This window comes from Aphelocoma coerulescens, chromosome 5, assembly GCF_041296385.1.
Source record: "Aphelocoma coerulescens isolate FSJ_1873_10779 chromosome 5, UR_Acoe_1.0, whole genome shotgun sequence".
NCBI classification, from domain to species: domain Eukaryota; kingdom Metazoa; phylum Chordata; class Aves; order Passeriformes; family Corvidae; genus Aphelocoma; species Aphelocoma coerulescens.
Window position 1 is genome coordinate 11,397,116 of NC_091019.1, and position 22,074 is coordinate 11,419,189.

Genomic DNA, 22,074 nt, shown 5'->3' on the forward strand with positions numbered 1-22,074 from the left:
TGCGTGCAGGGCTCTTTCCTTGTCATGTAAAGAAGACGGTATTTTTTTCCCATGTGGTCCTGGGTAAAATAATTATCTCATTAAGTTAGAAAACAAATTATTGTTTGGATAGGTAGGCAGGGAAATGGTCCCCCTTCCCCTGCCGAATGGTCAGCAAGCTTGGCCATGGCCACTTCAACCAGCTCAGGACCTGGCACAGGCTCCAAATTCAAGCTAAGGATCCAGGATGATGCAAGGTCATATGGGGTCAGCAGGGTGAAATAAAGCCTGTCCTGTTTGTGTTCCCATTGTAACTCCTTTTCTCTTGAGTGAGATCCTGCAAGGCATTTCTTCATCTGCTGGCATTTGAAGAATTTAGGAAAATGCGTATTTTATGCCCTCTCTGTTAGTGCTATGATATTTTAATGAGCAGCCCCTGGGAACTGGTACTGTGACATTAGTTCTGGGTGAACACTTTGTAAAATCTTGCCCCACTGTGTGTGGAAAAGGTTGCTCTTGGTCTCACTGGAAATGCAGCAAATTTTTTACAAAAGAAAATATTTATTTTCTCTCAACCTTTTTGAAGAATGATCTGCTTTTATTTCTGGTGTACAAACACGCCTGTTTTCATAGTTTGTGGTTTTTTAATAAAAGTGTATCTAGAATGAGCATCCCAGTCAGAGAATTTAGATATGTAAAGAAGTATTTGCCCTTCTGTGAGTGTATCCAGGTGTCAACAAGCTGCCTACAAACCCCATTTATAGCAGTGAGGTGATCTGCATTTATAGCAGTAAGGTTGTTTGGCAGATGCTGTTGCTGTGAGAGGCTCAAAGGTTGGGCTTGTTTGTGTTGTTAATTGTGGTTAATAAGCAGGGCCAGGACGGTGAGGACCTCTCAGAAGGAGGGCTGGGAGAGCACTTTGCATCAGTGCTTTCACCACCCCGGGGCTGGGGGGTCAGCAGTGGCTGCTGGGGAGGGCTTGGCTGTGGGGACCGCACTGCTGCTGGCAGGTGTGGGGGCTGGAAGTGGCTGGTCCCAAAACAGCTGCATTGAGTTTGCATGGCCTGGTTTTGGTAGTGGGGGGGCTGCAGGGGTGGGTTCTGTGAGGAGCTTCCTCCATGTCCAGCAGAGCTGGTTCCTGGCAGCTCCAGAGACAGATGTGCTGCTGGCCAAGGCCGGGCTGACTAGAAATGGTGGTAACACCTCTGTGGTAACAGATCTAAGGAGAAGGAAAAAAAGCCATTTTGCAGATGTAATTGCAGCCAGAGAAGAATGGGGTGAGAACATGTGAGAGGAACAGCCCTGCAGACACCCAGGTCGGTGCAGAAGGAGGGGCAGGAGGTGCTCCAGGTGCTGAAGCTGGGATTCCTCTGCAGCCCATGGTGCAGCCCATGGTGAGCCAGCTGCACCCCTGAGTGCAGGGAGGGCCACAGGGCTGCAGAGATCCACCTGCAGCCCCTGGAGGAGCCCACACCTGAGCAGGGGGATGCCTGAGAAGAGGCTAGGAAGCTGTGGGAGGCCCGTGCTGGAACAGGCTCCTGGCAGGGACCTGCAGACCCACGGAGAGAGGAGCCCATGCTGGAGCAGGTTTCCTGGTAGGACTTGTGATCCCCTGGGGGACTTACATGGGAGCAGGCTGTTCCTGAAGGACTGCACCCCGTGGAAGAGTGACCCACATTGCAGCAATTTGTGGGGAACCATTGCCCATGGGATGGACTCACACTGGAGAAGTTCATGGAGAACTGTCTCCTGTGGGAGGGACCCCTCGCCCTGGGCAGTGGCTGAAACAATGTGTGATGAACTGACCATTCCCATCTCCCTGCACTGCTCAGGGAGGAGGAAGATCTGGGAAGGAGGGAGAGGTGAAGGGAAGGTGTTTTTAAGATTTATTTTACCTCTCATTATCCCGCTCTGATTTCGTTACCTCTAATTTGAGCTTGTTTTGCCTGTGATGATATTTTGTGAGGGATCTCTCTCAGACCGTATCTCAACCCTTTGTTATAGTTTCTCTCCCCTATCCAGCTGCGGTAGAGAGGCTTTAGTGGGAGCCTGGCCACATGGCAGTCCCACAGCAGGAGGTTTGTCACCTCCCTTGGTGTCTGGGAATTTAATGGTGACCCCTGTGGTGGAAGCAGCTCTAGGCAGTGGTTTAAGCTGGGCCGAGGCATGTGGCTGTGCTTGGAAGAATAGTGCTCAAAGCCTTCCCATTTAACAGGGAGATAACCTAATGGTCTATTAGCTGCACATCCGGCCCCATTAGTGATGCTCAGCGCTTCTGCTTATCCCTGTTTCCAATTCACTGCCGTGCTGGGCATCTGGCGCTGCAACTTAAATTTACATGGAACGGGGATTTTTTTCTCCTGTGGGTTGACTTAAAACACCAATCTCAAGCCCTTATCTTCCCTCACACATCTTCTGGAGAAGCAGAACTACTTTGTAAGGCGTTGGAGGATAGAGAGTGCTTTAGGGGCCGGGCTCTCAGGGGAGTGGTGAATCCCCTCACTCCTGTCCTCAGCTGAGTTTTTTGGTTTTACTCCAGTCAAACAAAAAAGTATTCTGTTTCAGATCAATTTCATCCACATCTCCATTTTGAATCAATCAGCCTTCTCACAAGTGTTTCAGATCGGTGTGCAACTAAATATTTAACTTAATCTTCATTTTATTTACATTCAGATTACTTATTCTCTAAGCAGGTCTAAAAAGGAATGTTTTATTCGAAAATGAAAATTTGAAATACTCTATTTTCAGCAATCCTTCCTTGTAAGGTTTTTTTTTTTTTTTAATCAAAATGCTTTAATAGCTTAGATAATTTGCCTGCCTTTTATTTAATTTTAAATAGTTCCATTAAAAATTCTTTCCCATTGTTTTCACCTGAGCTGGAATAATTCTCTAGGGTTTTTTTCTGCTCTTATTTTAATTTTAGTACCATTTAGAGCAGCATATGCTTGGAAATCAAGTGTATTTATTCCCACAAACTGGCACTCAGTGTTAAATTTTACCTTTCTTAAAAATACTCAGTTATCTACTCAAAGTAGCAATGTACCCAGGACTTCTCTTGGCTTTTTTTTTCTTAAGGGTAAAAAACCCCATAAAACCACCTCGAAAAGAAGAGCACAATAGATAATTTTTTATTCCTACAATTTATTTTTAATTTACTTTTAATTTTTGAAAGGGCAGATCACAGAGGGCAGATGTCCAGGCTCTGCATGAAAATGTTGATTGCTGTGTGCCTGGCAGCTTGTAAATGCCAAGTGCTTATTAGATGTTTATGAAATTATTTTCAGGCACTTCAGCTGATGAGTAGCTTGCAAACTGAGCCTCTTTTTTGAGAAATATATATATATATGTGTATGTGCACGTAATTGCTCTTCCTACACTGTCAAAATCAATGAGCCAGGTTTCAAGACATCAAGATTGACTTGAGTGAGTTGGGGTAATCTAAAACCCAAATCTAAAATCTAAAATCTAAATTTTGGGGTAGCAAAACTTCAAAACTTTGTAGATGGTTTTTCTTTTTTTTTTTTTTCGTGGTGGTTTTGTGTTTTTCTCTTTTTAAAATGCTGTTCTCATTCTGCCAGGCACTGCCCTGGGCAGTTTGCCCTTCCTGTTGCTCATGGATGTGTGTTGCCTGATGTGCCCCATCCCCTGCTCACACCACTGGGTGCTCTCTTCCCTGTGCCATCTTGGTGCCTTCCGGCTGTTGTTTCCACAGACTCAGGAATATTTCAATATTTCTCACCTCTAATTGTGGTGTTTTTCATGGGAGTTTGGTTTCTCTCTCCCTCAGAAGTGCCAGAGGGTTTCAGCCCCCTTGTTAACAAGTGGGATTTGCAGCTCTTCATCTGGACTTTGTGGAGCTGGTAGGCGGAGGAAAAAAACCCAAAAAGAACTTCCAGAGCTCCTAGAACTGTGACAAATCTCTGAGGATCCTTCATATTGTGTTCAAGAGTTTATGTATTTCAGAAGCTGGAGACCAAACTACCATATAAATCTTTAATGCATAGAATTTTAAATTACTGTTTAGTGAACTCATTGTAGAGGGATGGTGAGAAGAAACCCCACAGGAATGCAATATTGTTAATTCTAGCCTCCTCTCTTCATATTTTCATTTTCTTAGAAATTAATGTGTCTCTGCTCAGCAAAAAATATACTTTTAGGCCAAATAGCTGAACTGCATGTATTTGGGGGTCTTAATTTGGGGACAGGATTCGCAAATTTAGCTATCTTTGTAAAAAAGGATTAAACTCTTTGGTCACTGCATAATAAACAGATGTTCATGGGGTATACAGCTCTGGAAAATAGGTTGCTCTGTTTTGGTGACTGAGTCTGGAATTTAGTCCACCAAGTTTGTAAATGTTGCTATAAATAACTAAATAAAACTGCTGATGGGGCGGGCTTTGGGCAGTTTCCCTTTGACATGTCACACAGCACTGTCCCTCTGTTTCCCAGCTTGGTCCCTACATGCCTTGGGAATATGGAAGGAAGGAAGGAAGGCTGTTTGGGCACAGAATTCAGTAAAGTTTTTGTATCACCTCCTCCTTCCCACGGAGAGAATAAATATCTTCATGGAAAATACTGCACAGACCTACACATCCTTTCTAGGGGAAGGTGTCCATGAGTCAGTAATTGTGGGTGAACATGGAGATGGAATTTGCCCCAGCAGGGGAATGATTTGCAGCAAGAGCATATTTGGTAAAGCGGTCCAAACCACCGCTCCAAACTTGTGCCTGGGTGAGGTTTGTGGTTCAGGGCAGGTTTCCTTGGATGCCTGGCAGGCAAAGCTGGATCTGAAACCCTTCTAAAGAGAGCAGAAAAGGTAAAAAGGGAAAATCTGGCCACAGAAGGTAATGTTTGGGTGCTGAGTTAAAGAAGATACTCGATATTTGGATAGGAGGTTCCGTGATGGTGCTTTCACTCACCTGGATGTTGATGAGGTTGCACTGCAGTTTACCTAAGCAACTATATCTATATTATTCAATCTATAATAAAACATCAAAAGAATCATTATTAATTATCTGCCTAAAAATGCAGTGGGGTTTTTTTCCCCAGTTTTTTGTAAAGAAATGGCTTGTCTGCAGAGAAGCCTGGTTGTTGAATTGAGAGGTAGTTTGTAGCCAAGCAGCAGGTCACTGATCACTGAACAGAGATTCCTTCTCTGCCTGTTTTTCCAAGGGTATTATATCAAGGATACTTGTATAAATGGTGTGCTTTTTTTTGGCATTATATCTTGCAACATTATTCTCAGCGTTGGTGCAAACCTTACCCCAAGATTTATTTGTCTCTGCTTAAAAAGACCACATTTTCCTGAAGAAACAGTGGGCCAGCAAAGACTAATTTTGTAGTTAAATCACTGGTGACTCTTCCTCGAAATCCCTCAGCAAACATGGTTTGGCTCAGGTCAGATCAGAGGCTGAATCAGTGCAGAATGCCTGAACTCTTACAGAAGACTAAATATATCGATTTGTTTTTAACCTTGGAGCCCTTTGCCACACTGAGGGAAACCACTGGAAGATATTTTTTTGCCTCCCAGGTGTTGTTTTCACTTAGCTGGCTGTGGTATTTCTTGGGTAACTGGAATGCAATACCTCGAGGCACGTTGTGTGATATCAAGTGCAGTGTGACAGCATGACTAATGTGCATCCACAATTAAATAAAGTTCCTGAAGATTTATTTTTTCATATGATAGTGCCAAGAGATTTCAGAGACTTTGATGTTGACAGTTACTGTAATTGCACTGCATCCATTCTGGTGTTCCTGGTAAATTCGATTTCCTGAATTTGCCTTAGCAGAGGTGCAGTCTCCCATTTTAACCTGTTGTCTGTAATCTACCCAGTTTTGATCTACTGACTATCAAATTTAAATTGGGGATTTTTTCCTAAGTAGATTACTTGCAAATACATAGTACACTTCATTACTGGTTCTTCACATATTTCATATGTACCTGAGAATGAAGGTGATTAACAGAATAGCTTACAAAAAAGGAAAGAAAAAAGCTACAGACAGGAATTTAAATGAAAATTAATGTATTTCTCATTGGAATTCAGAAAGTAAGACTTGCCTGTAGGAGTATCCATGTACTATTTCTGTTGCTTTTACACCTGTCCTGACTGGGCATGCTGCTGGGTGATTTCCCAGAAGTCTCATTTGTGCTTTCCTTTCCTCAATAGCCTTGAGTCCCTGGGAAAGATGGGGACCAAAAATAAGAATAAAAAAAAGAAAAAAAATGTAAATATAATGAAACAAAAAGAATTGATGATTTCTGGCATATTTTTGTGGGTTTTAAAAAATACCCCAAATTTTCCTGAGCTCACTGGATCTGACATCAGTGGAGTGCTGAAGCAGCAAGTGTGATCCATGCCTGCCCTGCTGCTCTTGCAGCTGTTTGCAGCTGTGAAAATCAGGATCAAAATGCTGCCAGGTCAACAGATGAGTCTTTATTCTTAGAAGGGATGTGTTTTAAAAACAGGAGCCAAGATATTTTAGCACTTCCAGTCCCTTCCTGACATGAGATGGTATTAAGTGACCAGAGTTAAGATGAGCTTTACTAAAACTCAAGTGGTAACAGTAGGTTCAGGGCAGTGGGGATTAGATTTACTATGTTTGCAGTAGGTTGGAATGTATTTATGTAAATAACTAAAGAAAAAAAAGTTGACTGAGAAGAAAGCAGGCTGTATTTCCATTTAAAGAGTTCTCCTAAGCAAATGGAACTGATGCTTGTGCAAATGCTGCTGTGCAAGGCCTTACTGAGAGGATAAGAGAGTAGTGCTTTCATGGTAGAACACAACAAGCTGCACACAGGGAGGCAGAGTTTAATCCCATCCTGGCTCACCCTGTAGTGTAGGCTCCCTTTCTAATCCACTGCTGTGCTCTAGCATTGTTTCTTTATGATGGGGATAAACGTGTGGTATTAATTTTTTAGCTTCCAGCTAAATTTTGCACCGCCAATGAACCATCTTATTTCATAACTGTGCAGCCTCATGGTGATAGCTGCAAACTGAGGTCCTGTGATTGATGCTATTAAGTTGTGTGATATACTGCCTTCTGTTGTCAAAATTTATTTTTGTTATTGTCAGCATTTTAATATTTCTAGGCAGAGTTTTAAATAACTGATGCAATAAAAGAAGCTTTTGGTTGAACAATATGGTGCCTCGTGGTTTGCAGGAAGGTGATGTGACTGAGACGTAATTATCACTTTGAAATTACAATATCTGAGATGAGAAATCTTTGCAGAAAATAGTTGTTATTTAGTTTTTTAATTGGAATTCTGGGAGCATTCCTCATACTCTTTTGAGCATCACCTGTTAATGAAAAAACAGTATCCAGTGAAGAATGAAATTAATTGTTAGGCTTAAGATTCAGATGGCTTTTGGTAAAACCATGAAAAAGGAATTAATGGGAAAGCCAACAAGACAAATCTCTAGACTATGACCAGAATTTACAATCTCATTTCTGCCCTTTCCTGCTAATAAAGCATTTGGCTTCAGCTTAAGGTAACTCAGAATAGCACCTGTCTTTGAGCCCAGACATTCGGGTAGGGGGTCTTGTGTGTCCCTCTCCTTAGGGGCCAGAGAAGTCTCCAGCAGGTGGAGGTTCAGTCACCAGCAGGGTGTTCACCGTGCTACATAGGTGCAAAGGTGCATTTTGGGCTTTCCTTCTGCTGCCTAGCTCTGATCTGTCATTGGTCATGGATAATTGTGAAACCAGAAGCTGTCTTGATTTTTCAGCGTTTTTTCCCCCCCACCCCTCAGCTGCTTTTCTTTGCTCTTTCAAGGCAGCCCCGTGGGCACTGTGCAAACAGACTTTGCCCCGGGGAATTCTCTATAAACTCTCCACCTCTGCAGGTGATCCACCCTCCTGCCTGGGACCCTTGGAGTGTTACAGGAGGATGGGAAAGCAGAGAGAGCTGCAATGGGTCTGGTATGAGAGCTGTTGGGGAGCAGGGCAGGTCCCACAGCTCAACTTGGTGTTCCTCTTGGGGCTTGCAGGGAAGGAAAGACCCTGGAGGAAAAGGTGGCAAAGAAGCACCCTCCACTGAGAGAATTTTAAAAATCATGACTTAGATGCACCCGAGGCAAAGAAATATTTGGAAAAAAAATTGAGACTTTTTTTCCTGCTTGTGAAATTGTCACAAGCATCTTCTGATCTTTCCACGTTCCTCATCCACACTGTAACTCTTTACTGTGCTCACAGCTTTAGTTCACCACTCACCCATGAAGTCACCAGCCTACTGTACCATTCTCCTGACTGATGAAAGGAAGGCAGCAACCTTGGAATGAAAATTACTTCTCATGAGTGTCGTGTGTCACCTCTGTGTTTGCACTCACAGTTCCTGAGATGTTTTCCTGACATCCAGGCCAGTAAATCTTGACAGTGAGGAAGAGCATGTGTTGAAAGAGTACCTGAAGTGGCATAAATCTGACTTAAGAAATTTGCTGATGTGCTGCCCTGGTTTGTGCAATATGTCACCTGTCAGGAAGGTTATGGGAAGAAGCTTTCACCTTCTGCTTCTGATCTTACCTGGAGCAAAGCCTTGGATGGTCAGGGTTTCTTTTTTGTAGCATCAGGTACTTGGATCTTAATGCTGATACTTTGACACCTGAGAAACTCTTAACTGAGTAAAAAGAGTAATAAATGACTGCATGACCTGAAAGTTTTAGCACCTTCTTCCTTCATGCTTTTTCTCTTCATATATCTTTATTTTATTTTTAAGAAAGATCCTGTATTCCTTAGTTTCCCCTGGTTATCCCTACCTCATTTGAATGATCTCATTTAAATAACAATACTAGCATAGAGAAGATTAATGGAAAACCTTCTTAAATACTATCTAGTCCATGTGTTTGACAGTGTAGCAGTAAAGCTCCTAAAATCCTGGTTAGGCTGAGGACTTTCAAATCCAGATATTCAGTTATACTGACATGAATGCAAAATGTTTCCACAGTGTGTGTACAAAGGAAAAGCCTGTCTGAGTATGGCATCGTCTTTCTCTTTTTGTTGGAAGTGACTACGCATGTCCCTAAAGATTAACTGAGTGGTTGGAAAGAAATTAGGGTCTGTCTTTGTTTGAGGCTGTTTTTAGAAATAGCTTCCAGAAATTTTTGGAGAACAGAATCTTATGAAACTTTAGCAAAAAGAGCAATCAAGTGACAAGAAATGTCGTGGCAGTACCCAATGTGGGTCACAGAGATGGGCTTTTTGGGAGATTTAGTTCTGAGTTCAATTAGAGGTTAGAAAGATGGGGTTCAGCTGGGGATCCAAGGGGGAAAATTTTCAGTTTCCGTCCTACCAGAGCAATGTTTGCCATTCTGTTAGGTGCAATGTGATGGAGCATGTGAGTTCCATCAGCAAACACAGCAGAAGGCAGCCAAGGAAATCATACTACTGTAGAGGAAAAAAATTCATCTTATTTGGCTTGTTTTAAACTTTTCAGAGGAAATCTTTTACTTACTATCAATTCAAGATAGTAAGTAAAATCCAAATCTTTCTCCTGTACCTTGGAGATTTAAATTAGGAGAACCACTGATTTGAGCAGTGCTGTCACCATCATCTTTTCTTTCTAATAATGCCCCTTCTTCCAGGCAGTGTCTTATTTTCCAGAAACCAGCTGCTCACTTGGTAATCGTTAACCATTTACAATTAAAAGTGACTTCAGCTATTACTAAAATATTATTGGCCCTGTAGCAGTGATCCTGCTTTTGGAAATGATTTTTTTTAGGACTCCTGTCATTTCACAGGGAAGATGCTGTCTCATGATTTGACAGAAAATGCTAATGCCTTTATCTTAGGGAAAACAATCAACTTTTTCACACCACATCACTGATTAGTAGTGACATTTTTTGTGTTTAGGCACTCAATGCAAACACAGAGCTACAGCCTTTGGGTGCATCTACCTGCTTTATCCCTATGTTTGGGTCTTCCTGAGCTTTGGGTTTGCTGCTTTGATACCTGGAGATTAAATTCCTGGATGATTCAGACAGATCCATCACTTTTGCAGGGGAATAGGTGAGGAGCAGTTGCAGGCACCTTGTCTTGGTGGTGGTTTGAGTGTATGTTGCTCCCAGGGAAGGCTGGAGCTGGGCTGGGAGCTAAGGTAATTCTCCAGCATTTTTGGGAACCCTACAGTTTGCCAATATTACTATTGATTTTTCGGGTTTAGAAGCAATTCTCATATATTTGCATCTGTATGACGTTTCTTCTGGATTTTAATTATGGACTGAAAAGTGAGATTTGACTGGGCAGTCTTTTAACCTTTTTGCTACCAGTACTGGGCTCCCCCTTGCTGCTTTTAGCCTCTTGTCTTCTGTCCATGAGTGTGGCTGATTTTTTGTTCTGGACAGTACAGATAAATATTTTCATTGGTTTCCAAGAGGTGAGAAAGGGAAATGAGACAACATATTGTTATAAACTCGAGCTATTGGCACTTCTATGCAGCAAAGACAAGACCCTGAAAATAAAGACCGGTGGGCTGTGCACAGGGAAGGTCACAGAAAATGGAAATAACTTTTAAACAGTTTCATGATACTTTCTCGCCTGAGCCAAGTCTTCATTTACTGTAGAACAGACAAAGAACTTAAGAATTAATTACCTAGTTGATATGCATAGTTCATTAATATGTAATGGATATTGCTCTTCATGTTGGATAGCCACAGCAGGTCATAGCAAAGTTGCAGGTTGGTTTGCTGTTCAGGAGAATTTAATTGCTGCCTGTCATCCTGACTTGATCTCAGGATGTTCTCTGATGGCTTCCTGGAAGCTGAATGTTTCCTCCAAAGGAAAGTGATTTTCCCCTCTTGGAGGCTGGGCCTTTGCTACATTTGTAAAAGGCAGGAATCAAAGGGCAATATTGAAGTAAAAAAGAAAACATCAGATTTTTTTTTTAAAAAGGATTGCCTTTAATTGATAATGCCTTCAGAAATTGATAATTTCTGAAGAGTCAATATGTAAGAAAGAACAAGGTGTTTTATAAAAGGCTTTTTCCCTAGTTTCTGTCCTTTTTAAGTGGGGAGAGAGGAAAATCCCAAAGCCTTGTAAAGAAGCTTTCTGTGCTGTTCCTTACCTTCAGTGCTGTCAATCCTGCTCCAGAATATAGTTTTTCGAATCTCAGAAAAACCATGCATTTTATGTGGACTCTTTCTTAGCAACACTTTATGTTTGTAGTGTCATTCATGGACATAAGGAGGATTCCCCTCCAAAGAAGAATGTCCCAAAATTGCAACTCAATATTTTTCTATTGGCTCATTCATGTACTCAGTATTTTAACGTTTTTGCATTCTGGGGCCGGCCATGTAATAGACTTCACTTTTTTGGGTTCAGAAATTGCATTGTATACCAGCATGGATATACTAGTTATTTGAGGCAAATCTTGAAGAGAGAGTAGAATTTGGATTTGATTATTTTGCTGCATTTAAAAAAAAGGTACGTTATTTTCTCTTTTCACACCCTCTCTTCAGTGTGACCTGAAACCTTTCTAATCTAAAAATCAATATAATTTTTATTTTTTTAAGAGCAGACCCTTTTGTACTTTGAAAGCATTATGAGTGGGGCAATATTGAACACTGTGCAGACAGAGAAGCAGGATACTTCCGTGTGTGACCTACATTTCTTTCCTGGTCTTCACCTCTTTATCCTTCATCACAGGCAGTGGAAAGAGCTTGAAAGCAGCAACAGACATAGTGGAAACCTTGGTCCTTGTATTGATCCTCTGCACTTGGCACCTCTGAGATCATATCTCTCCTTAACCAGGAGGGAAGTTAATCCTCCCTATCTTGCTGGAACAGACCCCAAATAGGATCTGCCTCCATGTCCTCCAGGACAAGCACAGGGGTGCCCAGGGCACAGCCTCCCCATCTGCTCTTTGTGTCTTGGCCCGAAAAAGTCACTGAAAAGCAGAGAGAGCTTGTCCTCTCCCAGCTTTCTGTGTGTGTGTGTGTGTGTTATCTCCAGAAAATGAAACTCCAAAGCTCTGACATAAGTTGAAATTAATAAGTATTAGGGTGGTAACATCTGAGCTCAATTACCAGCAGCAGTGGCTGAAGATGCTGGTGCTGCCAGCCTGTTGGTTACCTCCTCTCTGCTGAGGTGTGGCACCCCAGGCACATGAGGAACATCCTTGTTTGGGTGTCCTGCTTTAGCCTTCTGCTGCAGCCCCAATTTGGGTCTCCCCTCTGGAGGGGAGTGGGTTCTGAGCTGCCTTCCCAGCACATGGTCCAGAGGGTCTTCTCTGCTCGTGGGCTGTGGCCTCAAATGTTCCCTTGAAGATGTGCTTGGGTTGGTGAGCAGAAAGCTTTTTGGCTCAAGGGAACATTCACAATTGCTCGACAAGCATGTCAGAATATATTGCATTATGTAATTTGGCCCACAGTTCAACCTTTTGAAAGCACTATTGCTTCTTTAGGAAAGTTTTGCAAACAATAGGTTTTTTGCTTTGCAGAATAATGTAAATGGCTTTTAGCAGGAGCTCTCTGCAGTCTCCTCTTGTGTTTGATTTTGCTGGGGAGTTTAAACTCTGAAAGCTTTATTAAAGGAATAGCTTCTAGTTAAGAAAATACATATTTTGTTGCATATATAATAATAAAGCTGTACTACTATTACTATTATTGACTGCTTAGTTACTGACAATAGCAAAACTGCTACATTTTCCCCTCTACTTTGCTGCCTAACTCCAGAGTCTAAGAAGACCAGAGTTTGCAACCCAAACTCTTCTCATGCTTTTTGAGAATTTGGTGCCACCCTTACAGTCTGTCCTAGCTCTGCAAATTTAAAATAAATAAATAAATGAATTTAACCAGTCCTGTAAAAATGTGATACGCTTAAAACCCATGTCATTTAAAAATAGTTTTCTTTTCCCCCCCCACAACCTCAAGAATTCAGAATTTTCATGTAAAGAATGAAAATCCAAGTAGTAATACAGTCTGTTTTACTTAAGATTTTTTTTGGGGGGCTGTTCCTTTTGTTTGTCCCATAAAAAAGCTTCTTAAATATTGTAAAACTCAAGGTTAAAGCAGGAGAACTGGCAGCTTTGCTGTTGTATGTTCCCAAATGACCTTGAAATTTTTTGCTACATTGTTCATTAAATCATTTATGCTGATGCTAGAAGTGTCTACAGAAACTTTCCTGAATAAACACAATTCCTTTGCAAAGGTTTGTGTAAATGTCTGCTTACAAATAAATAGACAAGCAGCGTGCTAAAGCAGGCACAGGTATTGATCCTAAGAGTGTTGCTGAAAAAGCCCTAAAAATTAATTAAAATAATAACAAATAAATAAATATAGATGTAATTTATTCACTTAAATTCTGTGAATAGCCAGATGGACTCAAGCAGAAATGGTAACGGGGACATTCAGCAGGCTCAAGGGCAGGAGCCCCCGGAGCAGGTTCTGGTTGCTGTGTGATTATGTGCAATTATCCCGCGGCACGGCGTGGTGATGAATCCTCCTCTGCCGCGCTCTTCCCTGCATTTCCTAATGATCCAGCCGAGCATCTGCTCTCTGAATACAGCATGCAGATGATGCAGCTGGAATCGCCGCTGGCAGATTGTTTCCCCCGCCACCGGAGCGCGGCTTTCTCGCCCCGGCTGCTCCATTGTCTCTTGCACTGCTCCTCACCTCCCTCGCCGCTGCTGGACCCGATTAAAGCCTCCCAGCAGCGCCGCTTGGGTGGCAGAGGAGACACTTTGGAGCCCCAGGCAAGGCTGGCACTGGGTACAAGTCACACCAGCCTGTCGCTCCCCGGAGCAGGATGGGTGACAGCGCGAAGCCGCTGCAGCCTGGGCTCCGCTCTCCCGAATCCCGGCCAGCTGACATTTGGGCAGGGCAAGCAAGGAGGGCAGGCCGTGCCAAAAGCGGGACAGAAGTGCATTTGCACTGCAGCCCTGTGTTTTAATTGGTAACCAAAAGGTTATCCCTGATGCAAAACTCTGCTGGAGCATTGGGACCCAAAGGGAGAAGGAAAATTCACCAGCATTCCAAAGAGGAGAGATTGCTGCTTTGATTTTCATGTGAGAAAACTCATGGCAGTGCCTTTGAAATTACCAAATATTGTGTCCAAACGTTTTTCTGTTATTTATTATAAAGGCCAAACTCTTGTTTGTTGAGAAGGAAACCTTATGCAGAGCGGTATCTCATACAGATTTTCCCTCACTGTAAAACTGTTTAATTTCAACAGAATTCTGATGGTATCAGGACAAGATATTTTTCCTGGTTGTCAAAAATAGTAATAGTTTTCAGCTATAATTTTTGAAGATGATTGATAGAAGAGCTTTTTTTGGATGGTAATGGTGTTTTTTTATAACTGGCTCTTGTAGACACAGGTAAATAGAGGCTAGCATGTAAACAACCTCAGGTGCTGGTAAAATAATCTGAGTTAAAATCCACCAGGACAGAATTTGGGGTTTGAAAGGTCAAGATCTAGTCTGGAAAAGTTACAGCTGAAACAAGTGTGAGAAGCTGTCTGTTGAACCACTTAATTTTTCCTAGAATCTGCCTGAAAAAATGGATATTAATGAGATATCTGTGAAGAAGAGGATTTAGTTTTCTGCTTTCTTTACCTTCACTCTTTTGCAGTTTTCTCTGGCTTTCCACCATCCATCCCTGTTGTAGTAGCTGTGGGTTTGGCAGCTGCCAAAAATCCCTGTGTTCTCCCTTCCAGTGCGTTGCTGAGCCTGGTAATCCCTCCAGACAGGTTCCTCTGAAGGTGAACACAAAGCACACTGACCTGAAAACCAGGCGTGGCTCAGGGTGTGTGAACCAGGGTTTAGGGCAGGTGTCTATAGGCTGGCTTTTGTCAGGGCTAGAAAACACTTACAGGTTAGCTGTTTTGCAAAAGGTGTGTAATTAAGCTGCAGATGCCTGTGGAATGATACCAAAAGTGAGATGTGTGGGGTACATAGGTGGTGATGTAGTGATCTCATCAATGTATGATTGGGATAACATATGATGAAGGCGTAATTTTTCCCATTCTGTGTGAGTGAGCAAAATTTTGATATGCTACACAGCTATTTTTATAAATGTTTGCTGAGTATTTGTATTTTCATTCGTAGTGTGTTTCACATCCTTTGACTCACGAGATCTGTATTTTTGTGCCATTTCTCCAACTGTAAACTCTTAATGAATAATGAAAAAAAAAATGATAGTATTACGAAAACTCTGAAGTGGTGCTATCACCATACAGTGTAGGCTTAATGCTCTTCAATGGAAGTAAATTGCATAACCCTGTGATTAGGATGTACATTTTCTCACTGGTGTAACAGAGATTCTTTTTCTGTTAGTTTTCTTACTGTATCCCCTACCAGTCATATCTGACCTTTGGTCACTCAGTCTCTAGTGGCATAACAATAGTAAGTGGGAAGTATCATACTTTTGAGAAGGAAAAAGCATTTTTTGCTATGTTAGTGGCATTGCTTTAGAGAGGAGATGCAGCCCTAGGATAGCCCTGTCTAGTACTGGACAGAGTGGGGTAAAGTGCTTAAAGGTCTCTCAGCAATACTTGTAAGCAGGTTGTTGCTTTTCTAGAATCCCAGAATCATTAAGGTTGGAAAAGACCTCCAAGGTCATCGAGTCCAGCCTTTGGCCAAACATCACCATGCCAACTAAACCACAGCACTAAGTGCCACATCTAGTCACTTCTTGAACACTTTCAGGGATGGTGACTCTGCCCTTTAGACCCTTTCCCAGCTCTGCTGCCCTTCTCTGGACACGCTCCAGCCCCTCAATGCCCTTCCTGAACTGAGGGGCCCAGAACTGGACACAGCACTCGAGGTGTGGCCTCACCAGTGCTGAGTGCAGGGGGACAGTCACTGCCCTGCTCCTGCTGGCCACACTGTTCCTGATACAGGCCAGGTGCCCTTGGCCTTCTTGCCCACCTGGGCTCACTGGTGGCTCATATTCAGTTGCTGTTGACCCACACCCCCAGGTCCTTTTTCCTGGGCCACTTTCCAGCCACTCCTCCCCCAGCCTGTAGCGCTGCATGGGGTTGTTGTGACCCAAGGGCAGGAGCCAGCACTCCACCTTTTTGAACCTCATCCTGTTGGCCTTATCTCATCCCTCCAGCCTGTTCAGATCCCTCTGCAGTGGCCTCCTACCCTCCAGCAGTTCAATACTCCAGCCCAACTTAGTGCTGCCTGTGAACTTCTTGAGGATACCCTGGATCCCCTCATCCAGATCATCAATAAAGATATTAAACAGCGTTGGCCTTCACACTGGTCCCTAATGACTGTCCCCAGCTGGATGTGGCACCATCCCCACCACTCTCTGGGCCCAGCCATCCAGCCATCTTAAGCAGCAGAGAGTGTACATGTCCAAGCCATGGGCTGCCAGCTTTTCCAGGAGAAAGCTTGGGAGATGTTACCAAAGCTTTGCTGAAGTGTATGTTTGCAAGCAATTGTATTTCTCACAATCTGATTTTTTTGTATGGTATCTTTGAAGTTACTCTCCCTTAGGACTGATTGGTTTAGACGTGTATAAAATCCAGATTGCTTATGTAATATAGTGTTTGGATTTCTGCTGTGCTTTATATGGCTACAACTACTCTTATATAGGTATTATTGTATTCTTAAAATGTAGCCTTTACAGTACGTAATAGCAACTGGGGATTTTTTTGGTCATAGTTTTTCATCTCAGAAATGAATAATTAAAACAACTTGATTGGAAAATTGAAATTCTGTCTTCAATATGCTGAAGATTATGAAAAGATACATACTTGACTTATAATGGGGAAGGTGTCTTTGTCAGTCATGCAATAAAATTTCTGAATGTCCTTTTTCTCAGCTTCACTTTTAAATGTTATTAATCCAGGTGATTTGTAAATAATGCAACCGAAGTCAAGACAGCAAAAATCTTCTATTGTTGAAGATGCCTTTGAGTTGATATTTTGTATTGGCTCAGAAGTTGCAGAAGGATATTATTAGTGTGTCTGGGGTAGAGTGATTGAAGGTGATGAAAGACCTTGAGGGCAGGATGTGGAAGAAGTGACTGAGGTCACTTGGAGAAGAGAAGGTGAGGGGTGCCCTCATGGTAGCCTACACCTTCCTCATGGGGACCCTCCCTTTATTAAAGAAGAGGAGTGAGGGCCCTTATCACTCCTTTGGGTGTGCACAAAAGTGCCCAGATGTGTAAAAACCCGTGGTTCTCTCCAAACTGGACTAATTTTTAACTTCCTCCTGTGGCATATTGGAAATGTTTCTCATTATTGCTAGTGGAAAGGTCCCTCCTCAGTGATGGCTGTTGTAATGAGGTTACTGCTAAATGGATTTTAGGATTGTTGGAGGTGGTGGTTTGTCAATAGGCTGAAGCATGAAAAAATAACAGGTAATCTAGAGGCAGGAGGAGCAGCTCCTGGTGTGTGCAAGCAGTGACTCAGTGCACAATACACGCTGTGGGGAGTTCTCATTGTGGCTTTCCTGTTGATTTGAATTGGTTGTCTCCTCCTTCATCAAGTGTGTTCAGCTGTTGATAGATGTAGAAGTGAAATGTTTTCCTGCCGGCCCTTTTTTGCATGATACAGTCTTGGTTTGCACCTATCCCACTTGATAGGGAGCTGTAGTGGCTGATACCATCCTAACAATTCCCAAGCAAAGAGTATGTCCTTCAGTTTAAACTCCATGTATTGTGTCTGGCTGGGTACTACTAACAGGATGTTGAATTTATGGCAGTTTGCAACAGATACTGATAGTCAGTATCTTTGCATAGGCATAGAAGAAAAGAAAACCTGCTGCAGTGGAATGCTAACATCATACATAGGTTGCAGAATATTGTATAATTTTCTTAAAGCTTCAATAACTCAGGAGCTTTCCTTCATCAATGGGCATAAACAGAGAAATTTGCAGTTGGTAGGAATGGAAGGAACAAGAACTGAAGGACTGGAATTAAGCAGTGGTTAGAGGATATTTTTATTCAGTGTTTTATCTTCTTTGGAATATTTGAACTTTTCTTCCCTTCTTGTCAATATGCAGTAACATCAATGCTTTTTCCAGGTTTATGTTGTCTCTCTGCTCATAATCATTCTCATTAAACCAAGGTGTGAAGAAATGTATGGAGAATGGTGCGGTCTGTGAGAGGCTTGATGCTGACAGGTTTTGCTGTTTTAGAAAACAAGAAAACATTGGCTTGCTTAATTCCCCTTTAGGACTTGTGCTAGACTAGTTCTAGGACTAAGTGCTGGCAGAAATCCCACACAAAGGCTTTGCAGTCACTTTTCAGTTCTGAGGTGAAACAAGACAGTTAGAGGTATAACAGGTTGGGTAATGATGACTTCACCAGCAGAGATATTTAAGCTGCAGGTTGCCTAAATCTTGATTTTACAAAGCACATCAGCTACTTCTTAATTTCAAGCACATGTTTGGATCCATTCTAGTGGAGCAAAATTCATGTTGTCTTCTTTCCTACCTTCTGTTAAAAGGCTGCCAGATTCACAAGGAGGGAAAAGCCACCAAAACACAGTCTAGAGCACAATGTGCCTTCCAGCATAGGGTGGAGCAGGTAGAATATTGGAAACCAGGCCACACCAGTCTCCAATTCCCCGACGACACATCTGCAGCCATGCCCCAAATACAAAAGCGTCTCTTCTGTGCTGCAAACCTCTCCTGCTGGGTCAAGTTCCCTGGTGGACTCTACAGCCTCCTGTTCAGCCTGCTGACCTTCCGGAGCAGATCCATAAAAGTGGGCTGGGCTCTCCCTTCACCTGCTTGTCTCTTATTGCCATAGGTAGCCCTGTGTCTGCCTCCCTTTGCTTTTCTCCAGATCACTAGTGTGCAAGCTAGCCTGTGTCAGGTGAAAGGTCTGGGGACTTCTTTGGTTGCTTGGAGGGCAGAGCTCTGTTCTGTTGCCCATCCTGGAGCTGCTTCCTTAAACCAAATTGCTTCTGGAGACTATATCTATTCTTGCATTTCAGTGAAGAAGATAATAATGGCCATTTTTCACCATGGCTTAGTAAAGGTCTTAAGTACAGGGATAAAATGGAAGATCTCTCATTGGTTTGTGTTTTCTTTTTTGGTTTTCTTGTTTTTCGTTTTGTTTTTTTGTTTGTGTGTTTTTGGTTTTTTTTGTGTGTGTGTTTGTGTATTTATTTTTTTTTTTTTAGAGAGAGAGAATGCTGAACATAATTCCAGCACATTCCCACTGAATGCACATGGGAGCCCGAAAGGAGCTGGTCTAATCATCTCCTTTGGCCTGTTCATATAGATGACAGGTGGTGTAGAAACTTAGGAGCAAAGAAAATTGTAGAAAGAGAGAAACTTAGCTTTACATAGGTGCAACGTGAGCCATTTCCCTGCCTTGTGCTGTAAGGTCTCCTGCTGCTGGCTCCTGTCCGTGTGGGCTGATCCCAGTTGGTGCTGTTGGCTCCGCTGACCCTTGGGTTCGTGGGTGGCTGGAGCCAATGTCCAGCCCATTATATGTCTCAAGATCTGCTCTGCTTGCTCGTCCACACCGTTATGCTGAGTTATTCACAGGGTTATGGAGGAGGTTAGCATCCTCTGTGTCTGATCCAGATGTGCTGCAGCTGGAGGGCAGGATTTAGCTCCATGTTTTTCCTCTGCTTAGCTGTGTAAGGGGACGCAGCTTGGCATGGTACCAAGTGCCGGGGCTGAGTTTTGATCTATTGTCTTGACATGGGGAAGGGAAAAAACCAAAAAAATCCCACCACCTTAAATTTTACTCTTGAGTGAATCTTAATCTTCAAATTAGTACAAATGTGAGAGTTCCAATGCTGTGATTTTAGAATAACTGTAATCATTTCCAGAAAACAAAGCCTAGGAACATTATGGTGTTGAATGCAGAGGAAACTGGTGTTTGAAATGATGTGTTGTGCATCTGCACATGTCAAAAAAAGAGTTTAATGTCCTAATTTGTTTTGGATCTTGCCCCCCTCTCCCCTTGTTCATCCCTGTTTTATTTTCTTCCTTTTGTGCCTATAATTGCACGCGTTATTAGAACTGGCAGGATGAGCACCTCCAGATGCATCCTACAGGAACGCAGCCAGTGCTGACTCTATTCCCATGTCAGACTGCATGCCAAGTCAGTGAAGCTTGCTTGTCAAAACCTATACCCTTTCTACACTGCTTCTAAACCCATCTTCTCACATAATGTTTTGACACAGGGTGACTCATGATAACCTCAAGAATTGTCCCAAGCTTAAGAATGTGTCTTTTAGTATGTTGAGACATCCCTGGTAAAAGTAGGATTTTGGAATAGTATGGCCTAGGCAGCTTGCCTTATTCTTCTGTCAGATGAAATGAATTGAGGGGTTTAAAATCTGTTGTGTTGAACCTTTCACTGGGTTTCATGTTTTAGTTTTATTTTGTAAATCTCTGAATTTTTATGCACTTTGAAAACATCAACAAAAAATTCACTTACTTTACTAAACATAATGCATTTTGTGTTGTGATTTGTAGCAACAGGACAACAACTCCTCTTCCTTTTGGGGAAGAATATACTAATTTTACTTATTATTTTACAGGTATCAAGCAACAGCATATCAATGATGCTCCTTCTGCAGGATCTTTTCCTAATTGGAGATCTATACTATCACCAACACAGCCTTCCACAGAAACTAAGACTCCCTCAGTAGCTGATATTTCTCTGGGACAGACTTTGGAGAATGCAGACTTGCTTCAGATGATAAAAACAACGCTGACTGGCGCACGTACCAGGACTTTGGATCAAATGCACCTGTCACCCTCCCTTTATCAAGGCAGTGGGAACAGTGCACCCCAGGAACCCGCTGAGGTTTCGGCCGAGTCACCTCTGAGGTCGTCGCCCCAAGATGCAGATGACACAGCTGCTCTAACAGGTTTGCCTCAGCTTGGTATGTTTGCCACATTGTCCACTACACCACCAGTGACACATTCGAGTATGGCTCGTGTGCCATCCCAGCCAGTGCCATTAGAAACACCCTCCATTTCCAAAGAAAGCACGTCAGGATCAGACATGCTTGCTGCTGTTCCATCACCATCATTCTCCTCATTGGTAATTCAGTCATCTCATGCCATTAACTTTTCTAAACCAGCTGTACTGCCCATCCAAGTGCCTTTGTCTGCAGATGCTGAAGGTTTCTCCAGCACAGATTCAGCTAGCTGACAGGTTAGTGAAAGCAGGAATAGTCCTCTAAGCATGGTGCATTCCAGTGTGGTGAATCACAGAAGGAGTCCCAGCTTGTTTAGGGGAGCCATGCTTTTCATTGGATCGACAACAGTGCATTTCACAGAATTAGTGGGAAAAGGGTTTCCTTTGGAAAGGACCTCTTTTTCATCTGTGTACTCTGATATTTCTGGGTCAAAAATGCATCAGTCTCCCCTGACAGTAACTTCCAAAATTTGTCGTGGTTCCCTAATGAGAGTATGTATAATGTCTCTTCTACTGGAGCCATTTAGGTCTACTGGAGCCATTAGCACTGACTGACAGAATTAGGGGTATCACTCTTCTGTCATCATCAGTTTTTCAGGATAAAGCAGAGTTTCCTACATCAGTCTTCCATACTGTGGGTACTCCACATCTAATACTGCCAATGAGTCATCCTCAGTCTTCCACAGCACTAATTGCAGTACAAGCTCTAACCCTGCACCTTGCTTGTCATCAGCCTCCAAGAGCCCGCCTGAGGTCTCCAGCTCAGCACAGAGCACGTCCTCTGTTTCATTGCCAGTACCACTTACTCCAGATGCAAAACACGCTCGCAGTGCAGTGCTGCCAGCACGAGAATTTAGAAGCAAAACAGATTTTTCTCTTTAGAAATGCAACACACTCCTCTCCGACAAGCCAAGGTCTCCCTTGCTAACTGAGACAAACGAGGTGTTTACTGGGGCAGCACGCACAGACAGTCCCAGAGCGGCAGCAGCCAGCCAGGATAGGCTGCAAATCCCTGCCACTGCTGCCTCTCAGAGCTCGCTGGTGCCTCTGAATGGGAATTTTGCAGAAGACCTGACTGATGGAACTTACCAGGCAAACAGCATGAGACTCCAGCTGCTTCTGCCCTGCTCTTCCAAATCCTGGTGGCCTTCCTGTGGCAAGGACAGCTCAACAGCTTTTCACAAGAGGAGTGACAGCAAAGATGTCCATGAACTTTAATGCTAATGATGTTCTGCATTATGGAACTCAGCTTTCCAAAGTT

General features: G+C 42.9%; 1 protein-coding gene across 1 annotated transcript in view; it reads left to right on the forward strand.

Moving 5' to 3' along the window:
- Positions 1 to 1,458: 1,458 nt before the first annotated feature.
- KIAA1549L (KIAA1549 like) overlaps positions 1,459 to 22,074 on the forward strand; it is an 87,239-nt gene continuing 66,623 nt past the window's right edge. The window contains exons 1-2 of the mRNA XM_069016533.1: positions 1,459 to 1,574; positions 20,428 to 20,760. Coding sequence (XP_068872634.1) covers positions 1,466 to 1,574; positions 20,428 to 20,760 — 442 coding nt within the window. The 5' untranslated portion in view covers positions 1,459 to 1,465. The remainder of the gene's footprint in view (positions 1,575 to 20,427; positions 20,761 to 22,074) is intronic.